Here is a 19,462-nt window from a genome sequence, read left to right as displayed (position 1 = left end):
TTAAAGTATTTAAAATTAAATTAAATTAATAACTTTATTTTTTTAAATTAATATATATTTGTTAAATGCGTTCACTTTTTAAAATTATGATATATATATATATATATATATATATATATATATATATATATATATATATATATATATATATATATATATATATATATTCGCACCGTGCGTGAGTTTTATTGGAGTCGTTTCCATGGCAACGATACACTACTTTAATTATAGAATTGTATGGATGCATATATAATTGTATGGATTGCATTTATGACTTACATTGAAAATTAAATATTATTATCTCACAAATTTAAATAAATAATTATGATAATTTACATTTGAAAAATAATATTTGTGCAATTTGATTTCTTATTTTCACAATTTTTAATGCATTAAGTTTAATTAATTAGTGTTTTTCAATAATTTTAATTTGACATTTTCTATAACAATAACATGTAAAAAACTGCAAATTAGTCATAACAGCCTCCTTTATTGCCAAAATTTAAAGATTGAATTGAATTTTAAACTCAATATAAATTTTAAATCAATTTATTTACTGCAAACTACCAAAACGTGATAACGCACCATGAAGGTCTTCAAAGATGTTATGATAAGTAAAAAAATCGGTTATTGCATATATAAACAGAAAATTTTAGATTAGTATACAAGTTTTTATCAGGAAACCGGACATGGGTCAATGTTCTATGCGTAATTTAATTAGGTAAGGTAATTAAATAATGAAAATTTACATAAGAAAAAACAAGATATCTTCTTTTATTAAGAAAGAGATTAAAATAACATTCATTTGTAATTAATTACTTAATAATTTAGTCAAGTGCGAGAAGGACTCATGCACGAAAGGTTTCGTACCATATTGTAAAAGACTATACACTTTTTATTAAATATTTTTGTAAAAAAAAAAGCACGGAACTCGGACTCGACTGGTTTTTTATACTATGTTATTTTTATTAAATACTTTTGTAAAAGAAAAAAAAATGGGATCCTAAACTCACACTTGACGGGTTATTTGCTGTCATAACGGCATTAATAACACTCAAAAAACTTCAAAATGTCAGACATCGTAGTCTTAGTAATCGGGTTTCGTTGGTTACCCTTCTTAGTAATCGGGTTTCGTTGGTTACCCTTTGGGTCTGGAACCCTAAAAATTGTGTTTAATTAATTTTAAGAATAAATTCTCCTATCGTTTATTATAAACTACTGCTTTATGAAGCACTTTTTATAAAACCTTTCGGGCAATGAACATTTTTTCCGATTTTTTAGTTGCCAAATATTTGACCATAAAATTTTAGATATTATAGGATGACAGCGATTTATTTTGTAAGTGTGAATGCCACTTATTTAGACATATTATTAGAATACATGCTATGTCCTAAAATTCGTCTTTTTCGGGTTTAATTGAGCACAAGGCAAAAAATTTTCGATATAAAAATATAATACAATTTTTTGGATTTTAACAAAAATAATCGATTTAAAATTTCAATTAAGTTTGTAAGTAACATTTTTACAAATAGTCATTTTGGGCCGCAAATGAAATTACCGCGAAAAATATAACGAAAACTAACCGAAATCAATCATTAAAAAAATAATAATTTTATAATAAAAATTTTCCGATATTTCAATCAATTAAATATTTTTCAATCCCTCAAGGGGATAATCAGACATTATTACATTCAAATTATCTATGATATAACATCAAAAACTATTAAATATTAAATTACCAATCAATAAAAAATATTCCACTACAAACTGCAATGTAATTACCTATTGATTGATTCATAGACAAACAAATTATTTCAATTACATATGTTGGCTTTTAGCAACAAATTTTGCGGTTAAAATAACCATGACTTACACGGATATGTATCTATTTTTTTTAATCTCATATGGACCACTAGTCATCTCCAAGTCAATTATGAATAATAATAGTTACCCAATTTTTATTAATCAATTTTTTTTTTCTTATTTACCAATAATTACAATATAAAAAAATAATAATTTTATAAAAAATAATGTGAAAGTATTTTTTTTAAAAATACATAATCAATTATTGCATAATAATATATTTATAAAAATAATATATGTATTGTCTAATACAATGTCTAATATTTTTTTTTGCTCAGACGTTGTACGTAAATTATTAATACTAATTGAGTGAGTAATAAACGTATAAACGTACATTGGCGCCTTTGAAGCTTGTAATGATTGGTAATTCTTATTTCTTTTTGATCTTATGCAAGATCAATGAGATCCATGGTTATCAATCATGGTTAACAACCAATGACCCTCAGAAAGTGGACAAGACATCAATCAAGTTGTTTGCCTTTCCCTCCACATTCAGTTTTCAAATGTAAGAGCAATCTCTTACAAAGCTCAAAGGCTTTTATACTATTCATCCAAGCTTTAATTTTAAGCCAAGTACATCGAAGACAACAAAGCTTTTATGTTTTACTTTACGAAATAATTATATGAAGTATATCAAGGTATACTGAATTGAGTCCTTAGTTTGTAACGCCTAAAAATATTGATGCTACGAACAAAATTTTGGAATGGGTGTTCACAAAATCACCTAATTAGTCCAATTTCGAATGACCGTCTGTCGGTCTGTCTGTCTGTGCGTTTGTCAACAAGATAACTCAAAAACGAAAAGTGATATCTAGCAGAAATTATAGCGTGCTCAAGACGTAAACCCTGAGGTTGAGTTGAGTAAATAAGCAAAATAGGTAAATTGAGTGTTGCCCAGCTTGTAAATTTTTAGAGATAGAACAAGTTTAAATGTAAAAAATGTTCCTTACAAAATAAATTAACAACTTTAGTTTGAAACATTTTGTCGTAAACATCACTGTTCACCCGCGAGTGCGCAAATTAGGTTATAAACTTCCGGGACGTGTATTCCCTCATTGTAAAACCAACTAATGGTGCTTATGTGTGTACGCAACGTTAAATTATATTAAATTAATTGAAAGAAATATTAATATGACTTAACTAGGTAATACTTAAATTATTTATGTATTTTAATTTTTAATGATATGCGTTATATTAATTATTTATTAAATATTTTAGATTTTTTTAATGGATTTATAATCCTCTCACTAAAGATTATATAACATTCTCTGAAGCTAAATATTATTTGTAATAATTCAATTTTTTCATTACATTATTTATAAACCACAAGTGCTTATTATACTTATATTTTTTATTAAAATAGAATAAAATAATTAGGATCAATGTACCATTATTTATTCATTTTGAATAGCACCTTTCGATAAATGCTTATTACAACTTTACACAATGATTTCATCCTCTACGATCACAAAACTGCTCGGTAAATTTTATCAACATGAGAATTTTCATAATAATAAATCAAAATTGTTGAGAATAATTTTTACTAATAAAAAAAAAGTAATGTTACCCGTTAGGTAGGTTAGGTTAGGTTAGGTTAGGTCAGGTTAGGTTAGATTAGGTTATATTGGCTGTCCACGAAGGACACACTTAGGCTATAGAGCCCATTGTGATACCATATATGTTTTTTGCCACCTTTCCGCTGATAATTTCATTTATCAGCTCCTCAATTTCAAAGGCTCAGTTCACCTCCTTCATACATATACCATGCACTACGATAAGCAGTGTTAAATTACCCCAAACACACTTTTAAAAAAATGTTTGCAAAATTTCAAATATGAATTTTGAAATCAGATATTCAACTGGCAAATTTTATAGGCGATATACTTACTATAGTTCAAAGACATAATACATAATATAACAATTAGTAATAAAATTAATTTATAAAAATTATATACTATTAATTATTATTACAATAATTTCTATTTCTTAATTATGCGTTTATTAAAATAATTATTAATATAATATATAGTAGCAACTTTCAAAAAAGTTGCTTATAACTACTCCGTTACCTTCTTGGTATGTTAAACTATATTGTTTAATGTATTATACTTTTTTTTTGTCTATATTTCCTATTGTAAGTGAATTCATTGACATTGGTCTAGCCAATAAATTAATAATACTGAATATCCTATGATTTATTATTTATAACAGGATATCCTAAATTAGTACAATAAATAAAAAATTAATTGTTACTGTAGACTGTAGAGCATAAAAATAGATATAAATAATTTAAAACAGAAAAAAAATTTAAAAATTAAATGATTTATAAAAAATTAAGTAGTTTAACATCTGCATAATAGATGCAGAAGTTAACTTATTATCATTTTTATCGGTTAAACTCCGTTGTGCCTGCAGTTTTGTACTTAATTCGCTCGCTGTAAATTTAGCAACCTTATCATTGCTAACCAATCTTGTTTTTTAAACAGAAAGCAAACAACACGCTGAGATTCCAATAAACACGTATTAGAATCCAGTAAAAACGCTGAGAATCCCGTAATCCCTCCCACATCTAAGTGTCTCTGTATTGGTGAAATAATTTGATAAATATTTATTATTTGTTTGTTTTCTTTATAGATAACGACAAAAAAATTTCTTCATTATTCGCTATACCCAATGAAATCAATTTACAATCAATTATCTTTTTATAATAGTCCTCTCTATATTCTAAAGTGGCACCTACTATAATTTAATGAATTTATAGGTCTGTGAATTCATAAACCTTTTTTTTCCCATAACCACATCTTCTGGATCAAGCCTCAGATCGAAATTTGGTAAAGAGCTTTTCCATTTGTCTTGATAAGCATAATTTTCTGCTATCAATAACAGAACACTCTGTTTACTCATCTCTTGAATGTTAGAAAACCTTGAATAATGGACTATCCATAAAATACATATGCAAATAGAGGAAAGAAGAATGCAATCGAGTGTAGCCAATGCATGATAAGATAAAATAAAGGAAATCTTAAAAAAATTATTTCATTTTTCTATACAATGAAAATATGTTTGTCGAGAAATAATGTATACATAATAGAAGATTAGCCTTCACGGTGTAAAACTCAATAAATTTAAATGTAATTAAATTTAAAAAAATTAATTAAAGCGTGGTTTAACGTAAATTAACGAAGTTTGGACTGTAAAAGTCGAAAAGGTTATGATTTTAGAAAATATCCTCAACTTGAATCATAACAGAAGAAAGCCGTGATATATCCTTTATAAGCCAGACTTATTAACAATACCTTGACTGTCGAATTTCTTCAAGCTGTTTTGGAAGATATGAGGTAATAAAGAAATTTACTAACAAATATACATACAAGATATGCGTGAAGAATATAACCACTCGTTGGCAGTCGGGTAAAAATGGATTAAAAATTTTCTGTGCATTAATTAATAACTATTGAAATTCTCCTCAAATTAAAACGAGGTTTAACGCATACATTTATAATACTATCTATTTATGAATGAATATAAGAAATTAAAGTGAAAGTTTATAAAATAATGTAGGGATACGTATCTTCGGAGCTCTGCGTATGTTTTTTCCATTTTGACATTTTTTTTGGTGATATACGTTTCCGGTGAATTAATCATTTTGACATTTTTCTGAACATATTTGTAATACTAATTTTTGGGAATTTTTTTTTATTATATAGAAAGTTTTAACTAAATTCTTTTTAAATGATTTTTTATATCACGAAGGGGTAAAAATTACAAAAAAATGTATAATAATTAAATTAAAATTAAATAAATAGATACGTAATTTCAAAAATTTTGGGGAAATTATAATTAATTTGTAGGTCATTTGAAATTAAAATATTTATGTTTAGTGAATATTTTTATTATTTATTTACTTATTTTTTTTTATAAAAAATTATTATACAAGGACTCAAACCAATAAATTAATTAAGAAATTAATTGTAAAAAATAATAAAAATATAAAAAAATTATCCACTTAAATTTAAATTAATTCCTTATGATTAAATTCAATTTTGAATTTAACTCGTGAACACAATAATTCAAAAAATAAGAGAAAGTTTATTATTATAGCGTCTACAAAGTTCAGAATGTAAAAGGTGGCTTCGAGTTCGGAAACGAGAAATATAATACAATTGGACCATGGGTCCGTAAAAATCATCTTGTAAGACATAGAAATTGTTCTTTATAAAACTGAAACAACTTGTGTTTGAAACATTTTCTCTTAAATATCATAGTCTTCTCATAAAAGCGCAAATTAGGGCATTTGGTGTCCAATTTTTCGAAAACTTTAAAAGATAGAGAATTGAAAATATGTAGGTAGAAACTTTGTGAGAAACTTGAAAAGAGTACTTAAAATAATAATCCATTTTTAACTCCCAGAATAAAAAAGGGGTGTTATAAGTTTGACCGCTATATGTGTGTGTCTGTCTGTCTGTGGCATCGTACCTCCTAACTGGATGAACCGATTTCGATTTTTTTGGTTTCGTTTGAAAGGTAATTTAATGGAGAGTGTTAGTTATGTTTCAAGTGCGACTTTAGGGTTCCGTATCCGAAAAATTTGTCGTGGTCTTTTTAAATTTTGTAAATTTTACTTTTAATGAAACTTATAACGTGGCTTGTTAGGAAAACGAAAAATTTCAAAACGGAGAAATACTATTTATATACCAAATAAAATAATTGGAAAAAGATTTTATAGAAAAATTATTGTAAATATCATAATTTTTTCCCATATTTGCAAATATATTTGACCTACTTGGGAAAATACACACAGACAGACATACACCCGGAACCCTACAATTCGCAAGAAAAAAATTTTAATAAATATAATATATACGTAATAATAACATCCGTTTGTTTTTTATTAATATTATTTTTTATTATATATTATTTCTATAATAATATACTTTATATTAAAAGACCGATTTTTATTTACTATACAAATGAACACCTTATTTAATATTACGTATGGAAAATATCCATTTATTTATAAAAAACTATTAATATAATTATTATGTAACGATTAATTGCAGTTATAAAACTATAATTAAATATTTTTATGAATTAAAAAATTGTTTTTTATTGACATTTTCATAATAATATTTATTATATACGATAGATTTTTATTTTATCTATTCATAAATAATAAATAATAAAATACTATTTAAGTATTTAGTGTAGAAAATATTAAATATTTTATAGCTTACAAAATATAAAATTAATTTCAAATCAAGATTTTTTTCATACTCTGTATATAGAATGTTCGATTTACATCTAGGCATGTAAATATCACGAGTATGATAGAGTTACATGCGTTAAGCAATGCATCTAAGTAAGAGGTTTTATAGGTGTTATATGAAATTGCAAAAGTGACTTGTATCGTGGCTTATCTGTTGTAGTTTAATTATTCAACTAAGAAACTCCCACTCTTCATGCGTCTTACAACTATCTCAACGCATATCGAGGATCAAGACATGTATATAATACCTCTCACTTAGATGCATTGATTAACGCATGTATTCTGTCATACTCGTGATATTTATATGCCTAGATGTAAATCGAACATTCTGTATATGAAATACATTAGGAGTATGTAAAAGTGGTAGCTTCACAACTATAAATGGTATACTAAGTTAAGTCGCAAGTTTATAACGCTTAAAAATATAGATGCTACGAACAAAATTTTGGTGTAGGTGTTCATGAAATCAGCTAATTAGCCCATTTTCGCTTGTTCGTCCATCTGTGAACACGATAACTCAAAAACGAAAAAAGATCAAGCAGAAATTTTTACAGCTTACTGAGGTCGTAAAAAGTGAGGTCTATTACGTAAAGGAGCAACATAGGTCAATTGCATCTTATCAAATTCAAAAATTTTAAATTTTCTGAAAAAAAAAACGATATTACGAACGAAAATTACATTTTAATTTATTTGTTTACAGGAAAACAGCCAAGATATTCAAGCCCAAATTAGCGAACGAAATAAGCGAACCATTGGAATGTTAAGGCAACTATTTCCACAATTATCGGAGGTAAAAATAATTTTTCTTAATGATTAATTTCTATGTTTAACTGATATTAATATTTTTTTCCAGTACTTTTATTTATTAATTTTTCAATTTTTTAATCTATTTCATAAAATTTTTTTCAGTATAAATTCCAATTATTATGGGTATACAAATTTCTTGATTGAGAAAATTGTTATTTTAACGAGATTTTAAGTAGTATTTTTCAATCAATGAGAGTTTAATTAGCTAATTAACTAATCATTACAGCCTCGTGTTTGATGATTACCTATTTCTAAATTAATGTCAACAACTGTTAAAAAAAAAACATCTTTTACGATTCCGTAATTATAGATATTTAATTCAAATTTGAATTTAATATATTTCAAGGCTTATTTTTTTGTTTTAAAAGTTTTGAATAGATAAGTTACAACAAATAGATGAAACAAATGTAAAACCAAAAACACTTTCACTAATGAACACTGCTGGTGTGTCATTAAAATTAGTTGAAATAGGTATAAGAAGCATTATCAAAACTAATAAATAATTTAATTGATTAATATCCGGTGTTAATTTTATTTAGTTTCACTTAGTTTTTATTTGGTTAATTTGATTATTTGCCATCGTATAATTAAATTACTTATTTTAACTTATCTCTTCTTCAAGTTTATGATTAGTCATTTTTATTTATCAGTCAATTATAAAGCATTACTATACAAAATCATCAATTCTATATTCCATTTCAAAAAGTTCTTTCAACAGTTTTTTGGATTCGATGTGTTATTAACGAGAAAGGAATAATATCTAGAATTTATCGATTGATAGTAGTTAAAATGAAATTTTAGAGATAAAATTTACCACAATTGACACTACAAGCATTTTTAATATTTAGAAAAATTTGTAGTACTTATTTGTAACCAATTCCGTCCACGGTATGCTTAGGGTAGCGGGTTCGATTCCCGCCGTCGCAACAACATTAATTTAATTAATAGTTGTAATGGTCTGGTGTAATGCATGGTATATGCCTGAAAGAGGTGCACTCAACCTCGGAAATCGAGGAGCTGATAAATAAAATTATCAGCGGAAAGGTGATAAAACACATATATGATATCACAATGGGCTCTATAATCTAAGTGTGTCCTTCGTGGACAACCAATATAACCTAACTGTAATTGCACAGTTATTGTTTATTCCATAATTTGTGGACAATATTTTTCTCTTTTTATTTAACAATTAATATTTTGTTTATTTTAATTATACCAAAAATAAATAATTATTATCATTAAAAGTATTTTTTTTAAATCCATGCAACAATGCAGAAAGATTATAATAATTTTTATTTTTTGTGAATATTTTTGTGAGTTTTTTAATTTTCAAATATCATCAAATTGTTTGATCTCAATCTTTTTACTGTTGAATATAATAAATTTTAATTTGATATCCTGTAATTATCAACATCAGCTATGAAATATATTTATTTATTTATTTATTTTTTATATGTTTTAAATAAAAAATGGATATAATTATTATATAATTATTGCACAATGAACCTTGATTTTATTAAATGTAAATAATAATAATAATAATAATAATATATGCAAATTATATTTATTGCCACAACAAAAATGTATTTAACCTTCGACTTAGGTTAGGTTAAGATTCTTTTATGAGATATGAAATTTTTATCTTATTCCCACCTAATAATAGTATATTTATTTATAATTACTGTCATTTGTCAACTTAATAGCACAATAAGTCAAACAAAAAAGTTTAAGAAACAAAAAAACCAAATTCATAAATAAAAAGATAAAAATACGTTCATGAGTATTATGGATTAAGAGCCAGGCCAAAAAAAATTCATTGAATTTACTAAAGCTGAAAATTTGAGGATTGGTTATATAACAGTTATGATTGTCACCCAGTTAGGTTTTAGAACAGGACTGGTCAGTCAGCCCTTATTTATGAACAATAAATACATCAGATTCATTTATGATTTCCGTGTTATTTAAATGAATTTATTAAAGCTGAAAATTAGTATACAGCTTGTATATTGCATATAGATAACAGTTATGAAAGCCATTTAATTAAACGTTCGAACAGAGCTTGTCAGTCAGCCCTTATTTGTGAACACTAAATAAGTAATTGTTCTTTAATAAGGGCTGACTGACCAGCCCTGTTCTAACACCTAACTGACTGACAATCATATGTTATTTATATGCAATATACAATCTTTATAACAATTTTCTAGTAAATTCATTTTAGTATCACGTAAAACTTAACCTATTCGATAGCATATATCTGACCCCTGTTCTATCGTTCGCTTGACTGACCGCGGTATGTTTGTGTACACAACTACTATAACCAATCCTCCAATTTTGCGCTTTAGTAAATTCAACGAATTTTTTTTGGTCTGGCCATTATTAAAGCAAATTTTAAAAACACAAAATTTTACCAAAATTAACAGCTATATCTTTGCGAAAAATCACCAAATTTGGAACCTAAATAGTTTAAAAACTTGTACTTTCTAGTTTTGGAATCTATAGTTTTCAGCAATTCATGCCTTGTCTCTTTGTTATGAGAGTTGAAGACTCTGAAATGTAATACCCAAATTTGATATAAATTTTAGAAGCATACATACAAAAATTTAAAAATGTTTTTGCAACTAATCCATTATAAACACTCGAAAGTTGGTCATTTTTCTTGAAAGTGAGCTTATAAAGTTTTCGTACAAACTTTTTGAACCAAGATATTTGCTTCTATTCTAATCTATTCTAGTATTAATTTTAATTTGAATCCTAGATTCTGAATCGATCAATAAAAATAAGAATAAAGTATTCTTATATATAATTAAAGGCCATTTGTTTCAACTCAGAAGTTAAAAATAAAATAACAAAACTAATTAACTAAATAAATAATTTATACTTTATCATTCATTACATAATTATTTCAAATTATATTTGCTACTATTAAAAGTAATTAAAATGACTCAAGTCCAATCATATTAATATTATATTACATTTACATTTTATTGAAGTAGGTAATATAGATATTGTATTTTTAATTTTTGTAAAAATTCAATAAATTATTAGTTAATAATTATTAAATTTTATAAACTAAAAATATTTAATGTAGGGTATTTTTATTATATCTATATATTAAAATTATATCTATATTATGTATTTGCTTTGCTACAAAATCAATTAAAGTCATCAAATAGTTTCTTATTGATTTTAAACATTTTATTTGGAAAATTGAGTAATTAATAATTTGGCTAGGTAAGGTTTTGGCTGTCACAAAAGACACACTTTGGCCCTAGAGGTGATTGTGATACCATATATGTGTTTTACCCATTTTTTCCGGGCTGAGTACACCTACTTCATGCATATACTATGCACTACACCAGCTTATCACAACCATTAATTTAATTAATTTTTATTGTGAAGGCGTGAATCGTATTCGCTACCCTAGGCATATCGCGGACGAAATTGGTTACGCACTAACCAATCAGTTACTATAGTTGACTTAATATTAGGAAGGAATTAATATTAGAAAGAGTTGTAACGAATTAATATTAGTAAATCTACTTTGCTTGGCAATTTCTCCTTAAGACTATCACGTTATAGCCCTCAATTATCCACCCTTTTGTTCACAATTTTATGGATTTTACTGACATTGTAACTTTCTATAGGTCCAATCATTAAATTAATCTGATTTTTATACTTTTTGGATCAAAATTACCCCATTCACCGAGTTTCATCAAATTCCAAAACAAAAATTTTGTTCCCGATTTTCTCGATTTTTTCAAAGGGGTATTCCTTAAAAAAATTTCAAAAAATCGAAAATTTTTTTGTATCTCCGATTTCGATAAAACTCAGTATATAAGGTAATTTTGACCCAAAAAGTACAAAAATCGGGTGTATTTGTTGACTGGTCGAATAATTTTTGAGATACGATTTAAAATCGATCCAAATATTGCGATATCTCAGAAACTCTGCATCCAATCATTAAATTAACCTGATTTTTATACTTTTTGGATCAAAATTACCCCATCCATCGAGTTTCATCAAATTCCAAAACAAAAATTTTTTCCCGGTTTTCTCGATTTTTACAAAGGGGTACCCCTTAAAAAAATTGAAAAAAATCGAAAATTTTTTTGTATCTCCAATTTCGATAAAACTCAGTATATAAGGTAATTTTGACCCAAAAATTACAAAAATTGGGTGTATTTGTTGACTGGTCGAATAGTTTTTGAGATACGATCTAAAATTGATCCAAATATTGCGATATCTCAGAAACTCTGCATCCAATCATTAAATTAACCTGATTTTTTACTTTTTGGATCAAAATTACCCCATCCACCGAGTTTCATCAAATTCCAAAACAAAAATTTTTTCCCGATTTTCTCGATTTTTTCAAAGGGGTACCCCTTAAAAAAATTGCAAAAAATCGAAAAATTTTTGGTATCTCTAATTTCGATAAAACTCAGTATATAAGGTAATTTTGACCCAAAAAGTACAAAAATCGAGTGTATTTGTTGACTGGTCGAATAGTTTTTGAGATACGATCTAAAATCGATCCAGATATTGCGATATCTCAGAAACTCTGCATCCAATCATTAAATTAACCTGATTTTTGTACTTTTTGGGTCAAAATTACTTTATATACTGAGTTTTATCGAAATTGGAAATACAAAAAATTTCGATAAAACTCAGTATATAAGGTAATTTTGACCCAAAAAGTACAAAAATCGGGTGTATTTGTTGACTGGTCGAATAGTTTTTGAGATACGAACTAAAATCGATCCAAATATTGCGATATCTCAGAAACTCTGCATCCAATCATTAAATTAATCTGATTTTTGTACTGAATATTTATTTTCACATTTAAAGGTGTCATAACTATCGGAAAACATAAGATGAAAGTCACCTATTATTTATTATACAAGCATAATTTACGTACAGTGAACTGTCTTCAATACAAACACTTTATATGCAAGTAGCCTTCTATATTCAATTGGAGTTTAGAGGTCTTGAAACATACTAACAATTCATCTAAGAAAATACAAATAATACTTATTAATTATTTCTTTACCTTATTTTTTCTACGGTAATTAAAAAAAATATTTTCTCTATAAAATCAATTATGTATGGAAATAAAATATTTTATTGATTTTGTAATATTTTTTATTCGTGTGAAGATAATAATTTCATGCAAATTATTATTAATTCAAAACATGCAACTCATCAATTCATTCTAAATGTTTTTATATTATTACAAATGTTCAAGTATCTTTGCAATCTGCTAAAAATTTTATAAGAAAATGTTGAAAAATAAAGTTGAAAACTTTTAGGAAAATAAAGTTTCAACTAGAAAATTAAATTGGATAAATTGAAATTTTCTAAAGCAATCGTATTTCCCACAATTTTTTTCTTCTAAGCGTTAACCATTGTTTAAACCTTTATGAAAAAACAAACCCATTACCGTTCTTATACATCCTTAATTAGTCGGGCACAACGGGTTTTTTTGTTTTCAATGATTAACCCTCGAATTAAAAAAAGGGGTGTTATAAGTTTGACCGCTATGTGTGTATGTCTGTGTGTTTGTCTGACTGTGGCGATGATCTTCAAAATCGATGAAAAAATTGACGATGATCTTCAAAATCGATTCAGTTTGGAAAAAGCGTGACGTATAATTGTAACATATAAATAATTACTATGGAAATGAATGGCCAAATAAACCTGGCTCAATTCATTTTGAAAAGTGAAATGGTAAAATAATTAGATAATTTAAAACAATAATTCAAAAGAACAAACTCAACTCAAATATTTCAATTTTAAATTATTAAAATATTTCCAAAAATTTGTCCCAAAAAATGATAGTTCTCTAAGTATCCTTCATCTCATCTGATGTCCTTGACCATCACTTTGATAATGATTTAAGAAGCGTTATAAGTTTAAAGTGTTTATCTGTGCGTCTGTGTGTTTCTCAGTGGCATCGTAGCCCCTAAACGGTCGAACTGCCTTGATTGAGAACATTTTATAGCTAAGTTTCCAAAAATCGGTTTACAAGGAATTAATCGCATTTATCGAAGGTTTTTTAAATTTTGTAAATTTCACTTGATTATTTAACTTTAATTTAAATAGTTTTTCGTACATCCTTAAAGATTGCCAGAGACGATTTTACGATTATTATCGTTCAACGATTGAAACACATATATTGATTATGTGCTTCAAGAGTTGTTCGTTAACCACATAGCAAAGCCTAGAAAAATAGTTTAAAATTGCCTTGGTCCTCGTACATCCAGAGACGGTTTTACGATTATTATCGTTAAACACTTGAAACACATATATTCCTTATGTGCATCAATCGTTGTTCGTTAACCACATCGCCGAGTCTAGAAAAAATCGGCCTCTACACTAAAAATTGTGCAATGAAATGAACTGAAATAAATGAACCTCTCTCTTGAATGCAATCAATTTGATTTGATTAGAATCAACATCTATAAATTGACGATTATGACGTAAATTTATTGGTCAATAATCAATATCGGTTATGTTATACATAGATAATACATTTGTTTATACATAGATAATTATAAAACATTTAAAAGTAACAGCAGTTATATGGCTAAAACTTGTTTAGCGAGATTTTGAATATATATCTTGTAGTAGGTATACTGTATCGTATAGTCTTTAAAAATGTGTTATATTAAAATGTTTCTGGGTTATTCACCAGTTCGAGTGAGACGAAAACACTTTCACTTTTTTCATTACAAAAAAAATAACACATTTTGTTTAAATATTAATATTTACATTAAATGTATCTTTTAATTAAATTACCATGTTGTTAGTATCCGAATCAAAACATCAAGATAAACGTTACACCCACAAATTACCCTACAATGGTTGCAGGACTTCAGGTCACACAGATTTCTAGCAAAACTATTATTATTAAAAATATCCCGGTGTAAAATTAACCTCATGAAAAAAACTTATAGCTCCAAATAAAATTTAGGAGCTGAATATTGATGTTTTAGTATCTCATCCATATATGTAACTTAAAGGCGTTTGTTTCCCTACAGTATTGTAAAAAAAGTTTTGGTTCATATGCACGGTACATTCATATAAACCAAATACATGCTTTGTAGTCTAATAATGTGTTATTTTTAGCTTTACAATAACACGCAACTACAAAAATATATAATATATTGTGTGAAAGTGTTGCTTATAAATTTGATAATATAGATATCTCTCTTCAATCATCAATACTCTAATTATAGTCGTCTCGGTTCATCAAATGATGAATCTTCGATGAACTCATAATAAAACTAAAATTTTGTTTTTATCGACAATCTTATATTTTTATCGTATTATAAACTACAAGATTGTCTAAATATTTTAGACAGTTTTTTATCACACTCTCTAGATTTTTTTATATAGAAATATCCAATTGGAAAGGATAACCTATATGATTCATCATTTTTTTCAGACAACTTTGAACGATAAAATAATAATAAAAAGCCCGATAACCTAGGAATTTTTTGTGATTTTTGGAAACTTTGTTAATCAAAAAAATGTATTTATCAAGTTTTATTGAAATCCTTAGTATTATTCGATCCTTGCATATCTCCTTACAGAATAAATAATGGTTGATTGAAAATTAGCAGTTATTTCGATATTTGGTCCATTATCCATACTTGAAAATAATCGCGAATTATTAATATCCATTAATTTTGCGAATAGTATAAAATTTCAAATACATCCGCCTACATATATAAGCAAAATCGAGACGACTTTCACATAAACTTAAGTGAGAGTAGTGACCAATCTGTAGCTAAATAAACTCTCCTATATATAATTTTTGAATAAATACATAATTCTGTCTAGTAAACGGCCGGGTATTTCCTACAACTTTAGAACAATTATTAAGTATTATTTAAAAATCTTACATAATTTTAATTTTATTGTTATTAATAACATTATATATTTTATAATTGAATTTATCTTTTGTGAAACATAAATAATAATTATTCTTTAATTGTTATTTTAAAAAAAAAATTTTGGATTAATTTTATAAAAAAATATTAATTCATAATATTTAAAAATATTTACATCTTAATTATATAATAAATAAAAACATTTCTAAATAAATTAAGATGATTAATCAAAAATTTCTTTTATAAAAAATAAACTGGTGTCTTTCTTGTCTGATCTGCCCTTTTATATACATGTTAATTTTGTTTCATAATGATTTGTGTTCAACTTTGACAAAAACTAAATAATAGAATGTGATTTATGAATAATTATTATTCAATTTTGTTTCATAATAGTATTGCCATAAAAATTTTAAAATAATTTAATTGTCTTGAATTTCAATAATAACTTTTTTGGATATTGGATAAAAGAAAAGTGAAATTATAATTTTAATTTAGTCGGCAAGTTATTAAAGTCTGTACCCTTTTGTCCAAGGCCGATTAAAATAGTATAGGAGACTCATGTTTGTTTCATCAAAACAAAAATATTAAAGCCATGACTACGTTTAAAAACAAATCAGATAAGTGGGCAACGCGAATGATGGAAGCGCAAATAAGCCATGCATTAAAATATATAAAGAAAATTGTCTCTGTTCATTGCACTGTTATTCTTCAACATGTATTTTTTTGAGAATTTAAATTTTAAATAACTATCGATAAAAACGTGTGAACCATGGTTCAACATCATACTGACCATAGATAGGTCACACACTAATGTACCCACAATCACTTCTACCACATGTATCTGAAGATTCTTCCGTAAACATGTAATCGTTACAGTTCATTTATAGGCAACTGCATCATAGAATATATATGATTTAAACCTCTACTTTAAGTGAGCAACTACACCTTCGACTGCTAGTTTTAATGTTCGGGGTGAATGAGAGTTTGTTTAAGACAAATCTGGAAAACTAGGAATAGTTTTACAGAAAACAGTTTATATCAACTTCTCATTTAAGGCTGTTCTATATACTCATTTTTGATTGTCGTGAAATCATGATTTGATTGGCGTGAAACTTTTCAAGGAAAAAAATTTATAAACAAAAGCGGTTTTCCAGACTTTTTAAGAACTTTTTTTTCAGCACTGCGATTATACCCTTTACTCTATCGAATTGAATTGGAATTGGCTATGTTATAGGTATTTATATTCGACCTGCCCTCTGTGCTTTTTTCGAAAATCCTGTTAAGTTTTATTATTCACATTCAGGTACAGTGGAATAACGATTAAGTACCTGGGTTGTGAACAATACAAATTGTAAAAATTAACAAGGTTTTCGAAAAATAAAACCACCCAGGGCAGCTAGAATATCAATACCTGTAACATATCCAAATATTATTAACTTTTACGCCTAAAGAGAAATAATCGAAAATCTAGTTACAGTTAAATCCTTCCTTATTATAACAATTTATTTTTAATGTTATGATCTAAGTTGTTACCCCTTTTACCTCTTTTAATAAAGTATAAAAATCTTAGAAATTGCATACGATTAAGTACAAAAATATTCTCTATATTCGTCAGATGATCGACAAAAAAGTTGAAGAAATAGTGCAATACTTTGTACGTATTATTGGTCGTGCTGTCTTACAAGGTGGATTGTTTGGTGGGGGCGGTGATGATGATGACAGCGAATCACGTTCAGCTGGAGGCAGCAGTTCCAGTAGTTCTAGCTCTGGTGGGTCAAGTCGTCGTGTCAGTATAACTTTACCAACATTCCCACCAGACGCAGATGATGATGATGACGATGATGACTCAAACGCATCCGTTTCAACCCGTAGTGCAAATTCAACGTCCACCGCCAGTGTTGCCGCAGCGGTAAACAACAATATTGTGTATGCTGGTTCATCTTCTCAATCAAACCGAATCAAAGTTTTTTGCATCTTCACGAATTCATTTTTTTTTTCGACATTGGTTTTGTTTAACCCAGCAATTTTTCTTCAAATTTCATATTTTATGGCATTAGACATTCTAAAAACATAGTATTTTTACACATTTTATGTTTGTAATTCAGTGTAGTAACTTAGCTAGGTACATTTTATACACAAAACCCAATAGTAAGGGATAATTGAATAACTTCGTTTATAAATTAAGAATGTCGATATTCACACTTATGGATATTTTGATGGAAATGCAAGAGCGTCAGTACGGGAATCTCAGCGGCGGTTTCTTGACCTACTGCTTTGCTCACCAATGTCTTTACTTTATTGGTCAAATCTAACAGTGCCCATAATTCCTTAACCAATGGATTTTGGACAAAAGTATAAAAGACATTTTCGATTTAAAATGATCCAAAGAATACGCTCTTAAACTGTGTCCATTGAGTCACGGGACACCCTGTATGTATTTTTAACACACTATGATGGTGTAACTTTAATATTCATCGATGAATGTCTTTCCATTCATCAAGATATCTTAAAATCAACACTCATTTTAACCCCCGAATCAAAAAAGGGGTATTATAAGTTTGACCGCTATGTCTGTATGTCTGTCTGTCTGTCTATGGCATCGTAGCGCCTGAACGGATGAACCGATTCTGATTTTTTGTTTCGTTTAAAACGGAACAACTAAAAATAGACCATGATTCACAAAATCTGTTCAGTTTGGAGAAGGCTCTAAGGAAAAAGGTAATTTAATGGACAATGTTCTTAGATATGTTTTAAGTGCGAGTTAAGAGTTCCGTACTCGAAAATTTCACTTGTCCATTCAAAATATAAGGTGCATACTATCACAATTAATTTGCATGTCATGAAACTAGATGTGAAAATATAGCTACGTCACCTGGTTAGCCATGTAAAATGTGTAAAAATAACATAATTACTTGTTTTTAGAGTGCAAAGACACAGGTTTGAACACTATTTAGAGCTTTCTTAAAAGAAGCCCCTTTCCACCAATTCCAACCGTACGTACTCTACTGCCGAGATGCTGATAAAATCTTAGCCAGTGTATTCCAGCATAGGGTAGAAAAGACTTTAAAAAATGGTGTAAAACTAGTGTTTATTATGCATAAAATATGAAATGACAACACAATCCCTTAAATATTGACATAAAGGGAATCAATCGTCCACATCGCATTTGCGCACATTTAATCTTCTAAACCATTCGCATATATAACGCATTCGTCGATTTATTTTGCTTTGTTTTAATTTTTATTATTTTATTGAGTCTTCATTATCGATATCCCATATATTTTTGACACTATGGGAACAATTTCATGTCTTCATAAACATTTTCCCACATACATTTTTGACATAATGTGGGGAAACGAGCATATACTCATTGTTTGTATCCGAAAGAAAACCATATTGAAATGGGGAGCAGATACATTCGTTCAAATTCATCTTAATATTTCATGTTACATGTTCGTGTCAACGTTGGTTTTGGATAATTCCATAATGGTGGATCATATATTTTAAAATAATTTGATTTTGGAAAAATATTTGATAGTAGATAGAAATATCGGTACATGTTGCTTGTTTTTGCACACATGTGTTGTGATTTTAAAAACGTATGCGTTAGCCGTTTATACTTCAACAGATTAAC

The 19,462-nt window shown here is 27.2% G+C and overlaps 1 protein-coding gene across 1 annotated transcript in view; it reads left to right on the top strand.

The window, feature by feature from the left end:
* LOC123292177 overlaps nucleotides 1-19,462 on the top strand; it is a 49,669-nt gene that overhangs the window by 12,158 nt on the left and 18,049 nt on the right. Inside the window, exons 2-3 of the mRNA XM_044872736.1 lie at nucleotides 7,830-7,919; nucleotides 17,444-17,737. Of these exons, the coding sequence (XP_044728671.1) occupies nucleotides 7,830-7,919; nucleotides 17,444-17,737 (384 nt within the window). The remainder of the gene's footprint in view (nucleotides 1-7,829; nucleotides 7,920-17,443; nucleotides 17,738-19,462) is intronic.

Source organism: Chrysoperla carnea, chromosome 2 (assembly GCF_905475395.1).
Source record: "Chrysoperla carnea chromosome 2, inChrCarn1.1, whole genome shotgun sequence".
Lineage (NCBI taxonomy): Eukaryota > Metazoa > Arthropoda > Insecta > Neuroptera > Chrysopidae > Chrysoperla > Chrysoperla carnea.
The sequence above is the reverse complement of the archived record's forward strand: the minus strand, read 5'-3'. Positions and strand labels throughout refer to the sequence as shown.